The sequence below is a fragment of the Tachysurus vachellii genome, chromosome 7, assembly GCF_030014155.1.
Source record: "Tachysurus vachellii isolate PV-2020 chromosome 7, HZAU_Pvac_v1, whole genome shotgun sequence".
Classification (NCBI taxonomy): Eukaryota; Metazoa; Chordata; class Actinopteri; order Siluriformes; family Bagridae; genus Tachysurus; species Tachysurus vachellii.
This window is the reverse complement of record NC_083466.1, coordinates 18,698,532-18,716,641: the sequence shown is the minus strand read 5'-3', so window position 1 is coordinate 18,716,641 and position 18,110 is coordinate 18,698,532. Positions and strand designations below refer to the sequence as shown.

General features: G+C 36.6%; 2 protein-coding genes across 4 annotated transcripts; one reads left to right on the top strand and one right to left on the bottom strand.

The window, feature by feature from the left end:
• The first annotated feature begins 1,638 nt into the window (after nt 1–1,638).
• On the top strand, nt 1,639–14,194 carry epoa (erythropoietin a). Of its 3 annotated transcripts, none has more exons than XM_060874764.1 (5): nt 1,639–1,757; nt 11,228–11,358; nt 11,731–11,817; nt 11,937–12,101; nt 12,690–14,194. In XM_060874764.1, exons 1-5 carry the CDS (start codon nt 1,706–1,708, stop codon nt 12,828–12,830), a joined length of 576 nt encoding a protein of 191 aa, XP_060730747.1. In that variant the 5' UTR covers nt 1,639–1,705; the 3' UTR covers nt 12,831–14,194. The 3 variants fall into 3 exon arrangements, with proteins under 3 accessions (XP_060730747.1, XP_060730750.1, XP_060730749.1); XM_060874767.1 differs by lacking the exon at nt 1,639–1,757 and adding an exon at nt 7,955–8,399; XM_060874766.1 differs by lacking the exon at nt 1,639–1,757 and adding an exon at nt 8,509–8,747 and having other exon boundaries at nt 12,690–14,193.
• A 766-nt stretch (nt 14,195–14,960) lies between these two features.
• Nucleotides 14,961–16,752, bottom strand: pop7 (POP7 homolog, ribonuclease P/MRP subunit). The gene is made up of 2 exons (XM_060873480.1): nt 16,578–16,752; nt 14,961–15,871 (listed from the first exon to the last, which is right to left on the bottom strand). Exon 2 carries the CDS (start codon nt 15,846–15,848, stop codon nt 15,393–15,395), a length of 456 nt encoding a protein of 151 aa, XP_060729463.1. The 5' UTR covers nt 15,849–15,871; nt 16,578–16,752; the 3' UTR covers nt 14,961–15,392.
• Nucleotides 16,753–18,110: the final 1,358 nt, after the last annotated feature.

The window sequence follows — 18,110 nt, the reverse complement described above, 5'->3', positions numbered from 1 at the left end:
CTTCTTATTTTATGTGTTCTCATGGCACTGAGGAATGTTTTTATATCTCTGGCTTTTTTTTATCTTAAAGCAAATATTTGCGATTATTTGGTTGTCGGTCCCCTGCACATTACTGCATTAAACCATTAGCCTAGTTTATTTTTTTGTTATGTTTTGTTTTTCTGTGTTGATTTATTGGTATATTATGAAATTATACCATATAATAATAATATATATTGTTCCTTATTATATATACATCATGGAATTAAATTCTAATTTAAATGAAAAACTGATATTTTGGGCCTTTTTGTTTCATCAAGTTGCAACATAGGAAAGTGATGTCCTGTAAGGCAGTTTACGTTTTTCCTAGAAATATGCCTACATGCTAGTCCTGCACGTTTCAGCAAACATCATAAGCAAACACGATAAAGCCACTTATAGAGCTGGTCATACACGCCTGCTTCGCCGAAATGGTGGATCATCTCCATGACCCCAACCTTATAAAAGAGGTTTTCATCTCTCATTTCTATTCATCCTTATTCCACAGCACTGCTTTCTTATTCATTTTTTTAAACAATACTTGGACATCTACTCTTAATTTTCTGTTATTCAATTTGTCAGATATTGCTGGTGATTTTAGAAGTGAGCCTTGTTCAGCTAATAGAGATTACAACATATATTACAAAGTAATCTTTTTAATCTCTCTCAGAGTTTAGGGTTAAGTGTTGTTCTTATATGCAATCAAATAAAATCCAAAGCATGTTCACATCTATATTTCCCGATTTGGCATAAGATCGGGTCTAACTAAGGTTGTAACCTGCGGAGATTTACTGGCATCTTAAATACCATGCTGTGATATTGGTTTGAAGAATGTATAGTTGCCCTTTTAGGGGCAAGGTTAGCTCAGCTGGTTAAGGCTCTGGGTTGAGGATTGGATGGTTGGGGTTCAAGATTTAGTGCTTCCAAGCTGCCACTTCTGGGCCCCTGAGCAACACCCTCATCTCTCTTCTTCAGAGGCACTATATCATGGCTGACTCTGCACTCTGACCCCAACCTCCAAGGCTGGAAAATATGAAGAAAAAAATGTCACTGTGCTGTAATGTATATGTGACAAATATAAAGGCTTCTTCTTCTTAGAACTATGTAGCAGTGTTTTTGCAAGACACTGTTTAGTGTTGCACAGAATAAGAGTTACGAGTCTGTTTTGTAGTGTCACTTGACTTTATTATAATGATATTTGAATTTGTGCACAAACACAAGGTGAGAAACAACATGCTGAGGATTTTTTTCAGCTATAATTATATTTAGACTAAACTCTAAATTAATTATCGTTTACCTTCGGTGGGTTGTTACACACATGCCTAGTAAGCCTCCTGTAGGAACTTTGTCAGAAGTATGAATGAATGAATAATCTGAATGAGAATTGAGACTTTAAACATAATTATGGTATAAGGTATATGGTATATGGTATGGTATATGGTATATGGTATTCCACCAACGTAAACAGTAAACAGACTGCAGGCATAACAATAGGTAGCACTAAACAAAGCACAATCAGAGCTATGACACTTCTGCTCCAGTATTTAAGCCTATTGACTTTAAATGGAGGAGAGGGAGGGAGGAAAAAAGCACAACTTGGAGTGCGCTTGATGCAGTAAAGCACTGCAAACAGAATGGAGCTGCCTGCAATACTCAAATGGCTTAAACCATCCAAAGGTGTGTAGCTATGGATGTAACTGGACACAAGGAGAAGTTCAAGACTGTAAATAGATCTGCTGGTGAGTACTAAAGGGTTGTTCAATGCATTCCTGTTGCACATATTTTTGATTGCTGCCTTTTAAGATGACAGATAAAAGTACAGCTTATAAATTTGGAATCAATTTCTTTTTATTCAGTAATAACTGCTACATTGTAGATTTACAGTACTTATTTCAAGACCAGTTTTGTTTAGTGGTTCATCCACTGTTTTGTTAAATATCTACACTGCTAATCAAATATGAGGTATTCTGCATATATTCTAAAATTGTTATTCATGGCCTCTGGTATCTAAACTAACTTTTGGTAACATGTCCAAATAGTTCTGGATATTATTTTCATCTTCTCCATCAGACTAAATGATAGAATTATGCTGATCTTGGTTCAAAAGTTTTCCTACAAATCTAAAAACCTGCCTTAGGGCTTAGCATATTGGAAGCTTTTGCTTTAATCCAGATTTTCATATTATTGAAAACATTGACTCCAATGTTCCACTGTTCCAGTGATAGTGTGCATCTTCTCACTCCTGGATATGCATTGATCATGGTTTGTAAAAAGGATGTATTAATTTTACTGGATAGTTTCCTTTCATTTTTTCACTAAATTACATAACAGCTTCTCTGTGTCTGTTTTCTGTCAGCCTCCTGGATTGTTTTCTTATTATAGCAGAATGGCAGTGACCTAGTGACATTATTCTTCTGCACTTGCCAGTGAATTCCATTGCAATAGTTCCTGAGCACACATTGCTAAGTGTATCTGATGCAGTAATATTAGGAATTACATTTCAGTGGTGATAAGACTGTAGACTGTGTGACTGCTTTATAAGCATAAAGTAATTTTCAAAGTAATTCTTTGGCTTTTCAGCATTCTTTTGTTGCATACAGCTCATGCATCACTCCTATGAATGGGCTTCTGTCAAATATAGAATCATAATAATATAGTGACAGTGGTAGCTGAAGTGCTTAAGGCTCTGTGTTATTGATCGGAAGGTCGGGGTTCAAGCCCCAAGTTGCCATGGTTATTTTGTGGATGGTTATTTTGTCATTATTTGAGTAATAGCTTCCGGTCATGTGATTGAAAGGGAGCACGCTTCACTGTTAAGTTCTTGAACTTTACTTTTGTTACAAACTTTGACCTGTGGTGTGCTCACAGTCCAAAGAAAAGTATATTACCACACATATTCATGTACCTTGTGCCTACCTGTGTCCCTTTGTGGTGCTGTGTTTACACAAGAAATGTGACATCAATGTGGGACCTGAACAAGGAGGAGAAAAGTATTTCACAATAGAAATGTAGCGTATCTAAATGTAGATACAATTAATGTGGCAATGTTAATTTCATTACATATGATATTGATTTCAAGTAATAATCAAGTCGTGGTGACTACAAGTTAAGTTATCAGATTATACTATTCTGTTTAAACCATTCGTACTATTCATAGAGGGAGATATTCAGTGTATGATTAGATTTATGTAGAGTATATTTAGTAACACACTGACCGCTGGAGTGCTTCCGTTATTAGTGTTGACTCAGAGACTCCACTTTCACCTTACTACAATGGTGATGTTAACCTTTAATACAAATGTTGATACACTTTTATTAGAGCAAAAAGATAAAGAGGTTTTTTTTCTCTGCTGCTGCCAAAATATCTCCAACAGTGCTTCCAGGTAGAAAAAATAGGACTGTAGAATATAAGGTGCTTTTTTATATCAGGAAATGACATGAATTTCAGTCTTTTAAGATGTTTTTGCATGTATGAGTTGCCTTTAAATATATGGTTGGTCTAATTACAAATTACCAACTTTACACATGATCATATTATGAACGCAAGGTAGAAATTCTATTAGGATAGTGTGTACATTAACAACTGTTCTCAGACCAGTCCTTCACACCTAGTGCTTTATCACTTTGGAGTGATACTGATTGATTATAGTATGTGAACGGCAGCGGGTCATTGGAACCATCACAGATGAAAGTATTTTCAAAGCTCATTACACATTAATATAAAAAGGTGAAGTCATCATTAAAGCAGAATTTAAGGTTAGCGGTTTGAATGTTTGGTGGTTCAATCTAACTCCAAGATACTTCTACATGCCTTGCGATGTCTCCATCTTTGCACCAAGAACAACCAGCGTCCTTATTTTATTACAAGAGGCATTTGCAATTACCTATCACCCAAACATCCATCCAATTTCTGTACCAATTATCCTACACAGGGTACAGTTTGCCAAACAGCTTACAATGTATGTTTTTGGCCTGGTGAGAAAACCAGAGGAAACCCCCAAAGCATACAGAGAACATGCAATCACACAGGGCTTTTGTGTAAATCAAACCCCTCAACCCCAGAGATGCAAGGCAAACACAGGAACTATTAAGCCTCCATGTTTGTACCCATCTTTCAAAAGATAAGATTATTGTTGTGACTTTTGTTCCATACAATATTGTGAGAATAGATTCCTTAAAATTTTAGTCTTAAACCAACAAGCCAATTCTGGTCTTAGACTTTGGTCTTACTGCTGTGGTAGCATTGTGACACTTAATTTTAGCTTTGATTGTGTGTAGTTTTCATGTTTTTGGTATGTATTTGTTTTTTTTTTTATATTGATTACTTATTAACTGCTTCATGAGAAGTCAGTGTACTAAGGAGTTAAATATCCTTTCAAGAAACATAAAATTTGATTTCCTTCTGTACAAAAATACATATCTGGCATTATCTGGTGTTGTACAGTAGGTAGCTGTAAGGTACTGTGTATATATCTCTGAAATGTTTGTAAGTATCATTTGTCAAAGCTTATCCTGACAGAGTGGATAATTTGAAAAGGAGTTTTTTAAAACGTCAGTTTGGTATTAGGATAGTAATATACCAAGTGTGAAAAAAAACAAGTTTCAATTTGGTGATTACCCTTTCTGGATATCACTGACTTAGAAACAATAACTTCCGTTCAGGCCACCATAGTGACTCCTATCTCCCTGTCCCCCATTCTTTTATATGGATTTCCTGTCTTGGTCGCGCCAGTGGACATACAACAGAGGTCAATTTGGCCGCTTTCCCATTCAAGAGGCAAGACAGGATGAATAGCCGTACACTGTTTACTAGGCAAACGTTCCTCGCATTCTCTCTTGAGCGCTCTGTGGCTTTGCATCAGTGACTCCTTGCTGTCTTTGTTTATTATCAGAAAGGGTTGGGGGTGGCCTTGGGTTTTACTCCCACACATGCCCCCTTTGTTTTCTAATCGTAGTGATTTCAGTGACCGAGTGCAAGCTGTGGAGTCACCATGCCGGGAGACCCCATCCCCCTTCCCTCCCCCCAGCCATAGACACATGTTTTACAGCACGTACCTTGTGGCGTTCTCTGCTCTCAGTTTGGCTCAGACGTAATCCAACTGGAGTTTGATCAAAAGGACAACAAGCCACAGTAGGATACACAGGGACTCATGCTAAGGTGAGTGACTACAGACAACTTCCTGTCTAAAAAAGAAAGTTAAAAACAAAACAAGGAATATTGTTAACATCAAAACAGGATAATTTCCCAGTATCATCACTGCCTTTAAATCACTCTAGTTATTAGAAAGAACATTTTAAACACAACTTAAGATTGTACTGAATTGACATTCTCCATAAGCAAATCAAACTGAATCCTACATATTTACTTTCAAACAGAATAATAGTTAGTAGAAATGTATTACCTTTACATTGCTTTTGAATTAGTGCATCAAATGTGTCATGGTAACACATTATATAAGAGGAAGAATTCTGCCTCTAGAGGAATTTCTAGAATGCTATGAGATTTATACACAGAAAGGCCACACTGAGTTTCATGTAAATCTAAGAACAATCTTCCAGCATATTGCTAATGTATGAATGTTTTGTAATAGTTAATTGCAATCTTGAGATTTTGTGTGATATGAACTACAAATGGAAACCTACGAAAGAAGAATGCACCACTTGACTTGCACATTGTGTCTTATCCTCTCTCTGACCTCACATTTTTTCCGTAAAGCATTTCTTCCTTGATTGCCTAAAGTTTAATTGGCCCCTTGTGTGCAATTTTAGGCCCACCTATTACTGATCCCAATGAAAATGAACAAGGGTTATTATTCTTTGTCTGGAATATTAGCCGTCAGTGACCGATTTACCTCAGCACTTATCTCCATTATCAAAATTATTTGTGATTTATATAATGTTTCTGTATGCCCTCAAACCTGTGCTACCTTATGGCTCACCACTTTTAGTTAAACTGTTATGGTCAGTCATTCCTCTGTCTCAGCTGTCTAATCGTATGTGACTTATCATGTAAATTATCATCAGTTCCAGTGGAAATGTATTTTTTTGCATCTTTTGTGCATCTTTTATCTTGAAGTGGTGCTACTGCATAAATCATGTTCACTCTTTAGACCTAAAAGGCCAATTCTGAGTCAGCTGCAGATTCCATTATCATTTTTTTTAGGTTCCCACTAGGTTACAATTTCAGGCATTTTCACCTTGTTTGAGCCTTGTTAAGTCTTTGTTACTCTAACTTGCACCCTTGTATAATTGTTATACTATAATTCTACTGTCTGGTTTTGACCAGAGAAGATGTTGTCCTCATAATGACAGAAATCTGTGAATTTTTTTTTTAACTTGCAGGGAGATCTAACCGGTCCTTTACAAAAAAAAAAAAATTGTTTATTAAAAAGAATTTACATTTTGGTCTCTTATGTTAAGGTTGCCTTAGGGATATTTGTAGACATAGTTGTGCATGACTCACACTGTCAGTATTTCTTAGTTTCTTAGTTGCATATGTGTCTTCATCCTGTCACAAATCACCATGTGCATTTCACACATGTTTAATCTGAGACCTAAATGCATTTTGTAAGCTTTAACACTTTAAAGCTTTACTTTTTAACACTTTAACACTAATACTGTGTCTGCCAGATGAAGCAGTAATGCCCATCACAACATCATAAATAGCATATAACCTACAGAGCAAACTCACCTAACATTAGCTAACTAAATACATAAATGATAAATAAATATAACTGTATATTTATTTGTATGGGTATAAGTTATTAGTTAAGTAATTATAAGATGTTGAATGAGAAAGCCCCTACTTGCAATCTTGCAGTGAACTTCATGCACCAGACCCAGACCATTGACTGATTGTAGATGATTTCCTGGCTAATATTTAATCATATTTAAATGAGCTGTAGTTGGAAACTCACTTGTTGTAGGAAATAAAGCTATAACATAATATAAAGCTGAATGTGTTAATTGAAAATTGATCTGCTTGGGTGTATGCTGTATAATTACATTATACTCAAAAAATAAACAATATGCACCTTACCGTATAAATCCTGTGTTAGAATATTGACCAAATTTTGTTTATTGCTATGTTATTAATGTTGTACTGTCTCACCAAAAATATATTCATAGTATGCTATTTGACTTAATTGAATTAAATTTTACTTTCTCACTCTCATTTGTTTACACTCTCTCTCTTTGATTGACTGTCAGTCTGATTCTTTTGTCTCTACGGTTTGAATGTGGACAGTACTGTGCTGGTATCTGCCACATTTCACAAATGTAAATAGACTTGATGGTGTTTGTCATTTCTGACCTGGTATATGATATCTACACCATGCTGAAAAAAAACACTAGATTGTATTGTACTGCCTCATGAATTTTTTTTTTTTTTAATGATAATACGACCAGGTTATATCGAACTACATTGAATCTTTTGTTTTATTCTCTGCATCATGCTTATTACACTATATCTATTTTCCACGTCTTACTTTAAAGAAATTTCTAATTTTAGGATTTGTATTAGATCTTATGTTATAGATTTACACATTTAGATATTAGATCTAGATCTTAGATTTACACATTTCAATGTGTCTAACATTCATCTTGAACTTTTGTCTAGTATCAATCTTTGCATAATAATCTTTTTGTACTATATTTCTTAGCTTCTGTAAAGCTGGTTGAGACAATGTGCATGGTTAAAAGCGCTATACAAATAAATATGGATTGAATCTTTTGAATCTGAATTGGATTGAATCTTTTTCCTGATATTAGACCTGTCTTTAGTGCTTATTAAGTGCACATTGAGTGGAAACACCCCCTCCACCACCACCGCCACCACCCCCCTCCCACGTGTTAAATGACTCACTGTGCTGCAGTCTGACTAACAGAAATAGTGGCAAACTCTCCTTGCATCCATCACCACTGTTTATGCGTCCCATCCGATCCGGTTTTACGCATCGATAATATCATGCCAGAGGCTTGATTATTGCTATTAGGAATATTTGTTTGCAGTGTCACCCTTCATATGGAAGTCAGCCGAGAGGAAAATACATAATCAGAGGATGAACTGTTCAGAAGGGAAACATTTTTAGGATTATTTAGGCTACCTCTTTGGACTGCTGCGTAAAAATACACGCTATGTGACAACAATGAAAGAAAAACAGTCTTTCCAAACAGGAAGTAGGATAGTTCAGAAACCCTTTCCAACCAATTGCATAGTCAAAGCTGGAAAAAAGTCAAACGGATGCCACAGGATAAGTGCGAACTCAATGACAGTTCAGTAACAGCGCTTCACTTGCAATTAATGGGCAATAGACGGGACTGCGGCCAATGCAACCAGGATCCTGCAAGGGATTATGCGAAATCTTAGATGGAGATGCGGAGTGAGTAAATCAAACCATCTGTGTGCTTTTCTGCATGGCCACCTGACCTGTGTGTATCTTTATCAGTAGCTCTAGGTGAAGGTCATTCTGCTGGCTGCCAGTAGAGTGAAGCAGGCAGACAAGCATTAGATCAGATCAGCACTTCTGCATGCTCTCTCTGTCTCTCTCTCTCTCTCTCTCTCTCTCTCTCTCTTTCTCTGTCAATCTGTCACAGAGTGTGCAGATTCGGGGACACATGTCTTTTCCCCATGCAGTTAACGTTAGACATTTGTCATTTGATGACTTGATTCGTATTACATCATGTGCTTGAACAATGCTGAGGTGCTTCGCGAATGGTTTACTGCACAGGTAAGATGTCTGTGTGGAGATCTTGTCGACTTCTGGTGAAGGGGAGATTGTGCTATTTAAGAAGGGAGAAGGGAGAAATTGTGCTATTTAATCTCGAATGAATTTAGTTTGTCTGTATAGTTTGTTTTCTGGAAGGTCGATTGTTGGCTTTTACTGATTATTTAAACATATGGAATTCACACTGACTTCTTTATTTGGCCTTTTTTGTTTAAGTTAAAGCTTAAGCAAACTTTTTAATAGTTTTCAACTATTATCTAACAATTTGCCTTGAAAGAAAGGAGAAGATCATTTTCCATGTAAAAATGGTAATTCATTCATTCATTCATTCATTATGTGACCAACTTAATGATTCTTACCACATGAAATGGTTGTTTTGGGGTTTTTTTCTATTTCTTTTAAGGTGTATGATGTAGTCATTGCCTTTAGTATAATTGCTGTTTAAAATACTGGTTCAATATTAATATATCTTAATTTTATAGTTGTAACATTTCCGTTTTTATGACAATCCTAATTTAGAAAGTCTTGCAGTAAACTTTCTGTTAAAACCCAGCAGCATGTAAAAGGTTACTGAAGCTCAAAAGCACAGCGGAACCTGAGTTTAGCAGTCTGCATTTCACAAGCATGAGTTAACAGTCTTTAAGCATGATTTATTATTATTGGTTGCTAAGAAAAGATTGCTGAATCATTCAAACTTGTGCATAGTGAGTAAAACAGTGACTGTGCAGGAACTGGGTCTGGTGCATGGCTTTTTTTTTTCTCTAAACAATGCCAAGGCATCATTAAGAGTATCTTTATAAATAGTTTTAGGTAACATGTCTAAAACTAATAGATTGTAAAATATATTTTGTTGGGGGTTTTGTTTGTTTTGTTTTGCTTTGCTTTTAAAAGAAATGGATCTTTAAAGAGAAACCTATGGAGTAAATGGACCTATGGACCTAAAGAACCTATGGACTTCTTAACTTGACTTGATTTGAAAGGGTTATTCTCCATGCTTTTTTTATGCTCAATCATACATCTTTATTGTTAAGTCATGGGACCAATGAAGCATGTTTGGAGTTTCTGCAAGGGCTCAAATTTAGGCCTGTATCCAATGTTAAAGGTAACAGAGACTGTGCCAGCAGTGAATGTCAGCATAGTGTGAGGTCTGAATTACTAACCCTGGTGATCTGAAGGTCTTACTAGGGCACTTTGCATTTATTAGGATTTCAGTGACAAAATGTTGGGTAGGGCAAGCAAATATATAATGTATGCAGTTTCTAAATATATAAGAACATTTTAATACATTGTGACTTTAAAAATAAGGAAACATGAATTTTCAATCATGAGCGAAGCTCGCATATTTCTATTTAACTTGGTTTTGAAAACGTTTTGTTTTCAGATTTTGTCTAAAAGACAATATTAATTTAAAAACATAAATTCACACATATCAAGTTTCTATGTAATATCTATCTAAAAATCTGTTTTTTTTGTCGGTTAAAGGCATGCCAGTATATTATACTTTCTGGCTTTGTTGCGCATGAACCCAGATGCACCCTAGTGTCAATAGATTACATTAAGTGCATTTAGCTAGCACATCTTCTGATCAGTAATGCTTGTTATCTTAACTGCGTCATCATCCAGTCCCTGCTGAAAGAGCACATTCAGAATGCTAACACACGTAAAAAGAAAAAGTTCCCGTGACCCTGCTGAAAGTTGTGTTGAATGACATAAGCATAGCTTGTTTATAAAAGGAGACTCCTGAAGATTTTAAATGTCACAATTTAATTATTATATTAATTTACATTGTATTTTTGATTGCATAGTTTATCCTACAGTTGACCCGACTGTCTTTAATTACAAGCCTTACTAATAGAAACCTTATATAGCAAAATGTGCTCTAAGCCTTTGTATATTGGGGGATTGCTCATTAGCCATAGTTCACACTAAGTACTTCATGGGTAAGCCACACAAATGTTCTTTTCTGTGTAGAGGCGTAAAGTTATGAAACGACAGATTTAATTTTTGAAACAATTACGAATCAGTAATTGCTGTAAACAAATACATCAGTTATGGAGTTATATATACATAAATATTAACTGATTCTAACAGAATATTATAGCATTTATAGAATTAGTTATTAACTTCAAGTCCATTTTCCATTTCTGTATAAACATTTGAAATATGGTATTTCAAAATCTTGCTGAACGTGCATGGTTTACTATAAGTGTAGTTTGTGATGCACAATCACTCCCTCTTGTGGTTATTGCGATTCAATATAAATGAGCATGTGCTAAGCAATGCCGTGTTAAGTCTACCATAAGACCACTGCTACCTAAAACCAGTTATTATGCGAGTAGCAGTGTGGATAGGGACTTCTAATTAACATAATGTAAATAGTATTTGTGATTCACTTTCATTCTTCCCGTCAGTTTCTAAATATCATTAGTAAAGTTTTCCAGATCCAGATAAACATCTCAGGCTTCATGTTTTGTGTGTTACAGGATTCTTTGCCTTGCTGCTGATCATACTGGAGTGGATTCGGCCTGGCCTGCCCTCCCCACTGCGGCCCATCTGCGACCTGCGTGTTCTGAACCACTTTATTATGGAGGCACAGGATGCAGAGGCTGCTATGGTAAGACATACACGCTTCTGACTATATTGTTTGATGTGGCCATTTATTCTACCATAAATATGATCACTGCCTCCCCTATAAATACTGTGATAAAGGGAAATGTTATGGAGGAATGCGATTTTACCCGTGCCACACACATAACATGTCAATGACACTGTAGTGTCACTATCTATAATATCTGGCCAGTGATAATCCAGTGATGGTTAGTTTGTATACACTGGTAGTGTTACACTGGATATTAACCCTTGATTTTGGAGATGAGGGTGGCTCTTGTTTATGTTGTGTAACTAGATATATGCATAGTATAACTAGTATTTTAGATGACAGGCCTATTGTGTTTGCTTACTTTATCATCTTCTCTTGATATTCTAGAGGTTTTGTAAAGAGGAATGCAGCATTGCAGTACCTCTCACAGTTCCTCTGACCAGCGTGGATTTTGCCGTGTGGGAAAAGAAAAATGTGAGTAGTCTTCTTGTCCTTCTCTGGTTTGTATATGGCAAGGATAGGTCTGTTTGCTTTATTTTTCAGTCAAAAACTCACTATTAGTCTTAAAAGTAAATTAAAGTGTGTACTTTCAGACAGAGGAGCAGGCTCAAGAGGTCCAGACAGGTTTATGGCTATTGAACACAGCCATCAGCTCATTCAGTGCGTCCATCACCAACTCTGCACTCCACTCCCACATAGACGCCAGCGTCAGAAACATCGCCAGCCTCAAGCAGGTGCTGCGCAGCCTCAGTATACAGGTGAGTCCCATAGTAAAGAGAGATGAGTCAGGATATCACGTAATACGTTCAGTTCACAGAACAGAGGCTACATACTGCTGAACTTCTGATTCTGTGCATATTGGTTCGTGGAAGACGGCACAGAGCTAATAGCTCTGCTAATAAGAGATAATCCAGAAATAGACCAAAGCTAAAAAGGTTTGTGTGCGTGCATATGTGTGGGAGAGAGCAAGGACAAGGGTGCTGGTTCCCACCGTATCAATGACTTCAAGATACTGATATGTATGTTTGTGGAAGACACACAGATTCATTGAATTCCAGGAAAAGCCAGATAGTATCAGTGTATTTAGAGAATGCTGGGAGACAGCCCAGCTCTCTAGTCATTCATCCACTAAAACAAACACCAGCTAATCATAACCTTCTTCTACGTGCAATGAGGAAGTCGATCACGTCTGCAGTTTGATTTGCGGAAATCTCAGTACTGTGGTTTTTATTTGATTACAATTAAGCCAATGACCATATGATCACATTTACTCTCTAATATTATTTAATCATTTAGATTGATTTAATCTCTCTCTCTCTCTCTCTCTCTCTCTTTCTCTCTCACAGGACTATGTGCCTACAGTTGGTGGGAAAGGGGAGATATGGACAGTGTCTTCAGCCTCAGAGCTCTTCCAGGTCCATATAAACTTCCTTCGTGGGAAAGTGCGCCATTTGATCAAAAATGTCTGCCAGCAAAATAATAGATGATTGACACATGGAAGGGACAGGAACCTTAACCAATTGGAGCAGACCATAACAGAAGGTGGAACATTAGTACTAGACTATTAAGGGCATCATGCTCACCTGTATGGAACACTTTCTCTCCTTCAATGAAGAATGGAACACTAGATGGCCTTAGGATGTAGTTCTATTCACCGCTGCCTTGACCAAACATTGCACACTTTTCTGTATGTGATGCAGCCTGTCACTCCTTTCTCCCCATTTGACTGATATTTGTTATATCACAGATGCATTCGCATCAATCCTAATCAGATACCACTTTTAATAATTTTTTTTTACAATGAATTTGTGTTGATTTTATGTTGCTTACTATTTATATAGATTTCTACTAGCTGGATTATGCTATCGTTTTGGAGTATGAGGAAGCTGTCTGCTTTCTGTCTTAGCCTTTAACACCTCTAAAAAAATTGATCTGCTGCTTTTAAGTCATATTTATCATTCTCAGTAATGCACTGATTTTATATAAAATGTATTGTGTGTGAGTGAGAATAAGTGTTTTGGAGAATGTGTGTGAGAGTGAGTGAATATGAGTATTTTGAGTGTGTGTGCATGTGTGTGTGTGTGTGTGTGTGAGAGAGAGAGAGAGAGAGAGAGAGAGAGAGAGAGAGAGAGAGAGAGAGAGAGTATGAGAGAGAGATGGGGATATCAGTGGACAGACTGTTTACAGGTCACTTCTGGTGAAGGGAAGAGAGACCAAATAGTTAAGCTTTTGTAGGGGAAACTGGGGGGTTATGCGAGGGCTGATGAGACGTGTGTTGATTACAAGTGTCTGCAGTGGACTCACGTGCAAACGCACAGCACCACACAGAGAATGGCCAGGAAAAATATTGCGTCACTGCCAGGAAAAATATTGATTGGTTTGCACGAAGAACATCCTGCCTGACTCCTGCTCTGTTCACAGTCTGTGTAATGGCCTGGGAAACTTTTGGGTAGTTGACATTTTTCTGATGTTTCCTTTGTGTTCCAGGCACGAATTGGTCATTCTGGTTTGTCATCTCTGTCTTTTTTTAACAATGTTTTTGCTATGGGGTTCATTTTTGATGTTTGCGAATCAGTGTGTGACTGTAAAAAAGGAAGTTTGTAATACTACTTTCCTGTTTGTTACTGTTGTTTGCTTCTTTTACTACTTGTCCTATTTGGTTAATAAAATGCAATTTATTATTCTGAGAATTAGTTGAAGGAAAAATACATGGCCTGCTTGATTGTCTCCATTAATGCAGCTTACAGGCATTTCTTGTTTCTATCAATGTGAAGACAATGTAAAGACTACACGACTTAGAGATACCCAACTTTCAAACAGAGAAATAAAAATGCAACAAAAATCGTTCACATTTTCTTAATCTATAAGGTTCAACATTTCTCCGAATACCTAATTCTATAAGCTGATCTTTGATCAAAGATTTATATGAAAAATCGCATGAAAATGGTCACATGGCCACTTCAAAACTACAGATGATATCTATGTAATTTTACAGATTTTTTTTTACAGTATTTTAAGATAGACAGTCAAACATAATAGGGTGGAAAATAAAGTTTATTAATTTTCCATCCATCATTTAACATACAAGGTCTGTATATCACTCAACAGTTTATTATATATATATGATCCTCAACCAGATATTAAAATATCTGTATTGCAGTATATATTTGCAATTTAAAATGTTTTATATTACCATATACTGTATCATATACTTTAATGATCAACTTGACAAATGAAATTAAGAAAATCAACCAAGTGTTAATGAAGCCCTAGATGCTGTAAATACCTGTAAATGCCTAAATAGCTAAATAAAAATAGTAATGCAAATAACATAAAATGGTGTCATGGCTTCACATGCTGATCTAGTAGAGAAAGAAGCTGTTTGGTCCTCTCTATACATCATTATGTGAACTGGGTAGATGGGCCGTCATTGGGAATAACTTTTCGTAGGTTTGGAAGTTTGGGCTAAAACCAATTTGCTAGCTGTTGCAAATATAATATGTTAATCTTGCTAAAACTAAACAGGCTTTATATCACATGAAGTAATAATATTAACATCATAACAAAAGTGTATAACTCAGTAATAGATGCATAGAGCCATAGATGAAGAAAGTGTATGAGTGTATAACCACTTTATTTACAACTGTACAACAAAGGATTTTCAAAAACAAGGTTTAAAAAAAAATGAACTTGTCCTTCAGGAAATCTGACATGCACAGACACATTAAATACTTTTCACTCCACAATAAAACACCAACATAAATTATTTTTACAGACACAGGTCACAGCTTTTCTGTCAGTGAACTGGCACTAGTAGGTCTAATCAGTACACAAAGGCTTTTCTAAATTCCAGTTCAAACAGAAATATAATTTTACACCATGTAGTCTCATCATGTCTCAGAGATTAGTATCTCTTCAACAATATTCAACACATTAACGAAGAAGAAGGCTTACATCTTGCTACAACTAAACACACACACTGGCTTGTCCTTTTCTCATGTATTTTCAATGTGGAAATGAACTCCTTAAGCCTTGGAGTGGGATCTGTTTTATGCATTGGCGTAAAACACTTTGATGTGAATGGCAGAGTTGTTGCGTGTGCGTGTTAGTGGTTCTCCGGCTTCATCTGGATCATCAGGTTCTAGATCATCTATGAGCTCTACAGTGGAGGTGTTGGCAGCAAGCTGAAGTGCCCCCTGACTGAAGGCCTGCAGCTGCAGAGCGATGTTAATTGCCCGATTGATAGCAAGTCCAAGGCCATGAATGCAGATCTCCCTGTGGCCTGCACCGCCATCCAGCAGCTTCTGACATCTGGCCAACTGGGCCTTGAAATCAGTCTTCATGTTGATGTAGACATCATTGCGCCGCTTTGGTAGCTTCCTGGGCAGCCTCTTGCGGAGGGTGTATTCTACCGGGTCCATCTCTGTTGCTGGACCCTCCGAGGTTGAAAATCCCATGGACTTCTGGGACAAAGAAGCTGAGACCTGACTTCGAGGCTCTGCCATCTCACAGCTTATGAGAACTAAAGCTGAAGAAAAACCAAGTCACAACTAAATAAATGACTATACTATATAAATAAAGTGAATATACAACAAATTCAGTTTTACCGATTTCAACTTGCAGTCACTACACATACATTCATGCTTTAAAAGTTTATTAGGTAAGATCAGTCACTTTTCATTTATTAGATGGGTTTGAGCTTTAAATGATTTATTTATTTTACTTCTTTGAGCTCACTCCTTCATTCCTGCCACATGTTCACAATGCTCTGCTCCCAGGATCTTAAACTACTCACACACACTCACTCACACACTCTCTCTCTCTCTCTCACACACACACTCACTCACTCACACTCACTCTCTCTCTCTCTCACACACACACACACACACACACACTCACACACTCACACACACACACACTCACTCACTCACTCACACCACACATCATTAGTGCAAGTCACCAGTCACTGTAATACAAACGGTTGCCATAGCAATAATGTTTATCACTGGTTGGCATTTAGCATTTAGTTTCCTGACTAACAGGAGGAAGAGTTTGTTTGTATGTTTGTGTTAGCAATTTTGGGGCTAATGCTAATCACCATAACAAACTACACACATAACATTCCCCTATATGTATTACATCTTCCTAGGTCAGTTTATCGCTGATTTATTGCACTATCGCAGTGTATAACACCTTTCTTAGAGATAATCGGCATCCAGATTTAATAAACATACCTGTTTTGCTGTTGAAGCTAGTCACCGCGCCTCACTGCAGAAAATCCCGGAAGTGCTCGTGAAGACACCGGAAGAACTCACTGGCTTCCTTATCAATAAAGGCATAGAAAATAATATGGCAAACGTCACAACACCAGCGATGTCGCGATTTTCTAAATATACAAATGTTTGTGTGTAGTGTGTGTGGTAGAGTTGAGCAGAATAATGTTTTTGACTTTGACGCAAATGAAGAAATAATATAGAAAGCTCTATTCTGCCACCTAGTGGAAAGTAAACACTACAATTGTGGTATTGATTTTTTTTACACTTATGTATCTAAAAATCCCTGAAAGATATGTTGATCCTTTTCTGTATGATCTTTAGAAATTGACCCATAATTTGATAATAAATTCAAAGCAGATTTTGAAACTTATAATTTAACAGAAGAGCCTTTATTTGTCACATATACATTACAGCACAGTGAAATACTTTCTTCACACATCATAACTTAAGCTAAATATGTATATCCTTCAGGATTTATAGCTCACTTGTTATTTTCTACAGCTGGTGTGATGTAATGTGATCCTTGGGATCACAGAAGACAGCAGATACAAATGATTTATTTTTTTATTTTTTTCAAAAATCAGTAGTAATTTACTTAAATTGCATTTTCATTTGATGCATTGATTCAAACTGATTATTACACTGACAAGTTGCTAGATGAGGTTCGGTATTCGATTTAGTCCTTTGTTAGAAATTAGTTAGATAGCTCTTTAATTGTGCCATAGACCGTGGAACATTGTGCCTTCTGAATTTTCTCTCAAGTTTCTTGCCCTCAGTTTCAGTTTTTGAAGTGCCAAATCCAAATACCTTACACCTTGAATGCAGAAACTTGCCCATGACACCAAGCAAGCACTTTTTTACACCATGTAAGATGGTGGAATGTGCTGCTTTTCACAAAGCATAAACCAGGCCTTAGTACAGTAGAAAGAAATAAAGTGACCAAATGGCAGGTAACACAGATGTCAGCTATTAGGCAAATATGTTCAGCTTTCTTTATCCCTTTTATGGCCATAGTCACTTTCTTAAGCATGTCATACAGCAATCCTCGATCTCTTCTTTCTAGTTGGCAGGATGTAGGTGACAATGAACCATTCAACAATGAAATTAAGGTTAAACATAACACTAACACTGACTTCTTTTATATGCCTAATATATATAGCCTTTCACAACTAATCTAAATGCAGACACATAGTTCCGAATGTATACTTGAAATTTCAGTGTTTTACATGATCTGGGTCTGTTTGTCATACTTAAAACATTTTTAAACAAGTCATATACTACATAGGCCTACTATATTTTCCCTTTGCACTCACTTTAGTGTGAGTAAAATTCATGGTATGTGATTTTGAACATATCCAGCACTACTCCTGTCCCACTTTCTCCCTGTTTTCAGTTTAGGGTTTGGCAGGGTTCTGTATTTACCATTGAAAATGTAGAAGTGTCCTTTCTAATTTAATAACAAGGTGCACTTGAGATGCAGCCAAAATGAAT

Coding starts and splice junctions, on each gene's coding strand:
- epoa (XM_060874764.1), top strand. CDS start 1,706: ATGGATGTAACTGGACACAAGGAGAAGTTCAAGACTGTAAATAGATCT. Junction 11,359..11,730: donor AGGATGCAGAGGCTGCTATG/GTAAGACATACA, acceptor TTGATATTCTAG/AGGTTTTGTAAAGAGGAATG. Junction 11,818..11,936: donor CCGTGTGGGAAAAGAAAAAT/GTGAGTAGTCTT, acceptor GTGTACTTTCAG/ACAGAGGAGCAGGCTCAAGA.
- pop7 (XM_060873480.1), bottom strand. CDS start 15,848: ATGGCAGAGCCTCGAAGTCAGGTCTCAGCTTCTTTGTCCCAGAAGTCC.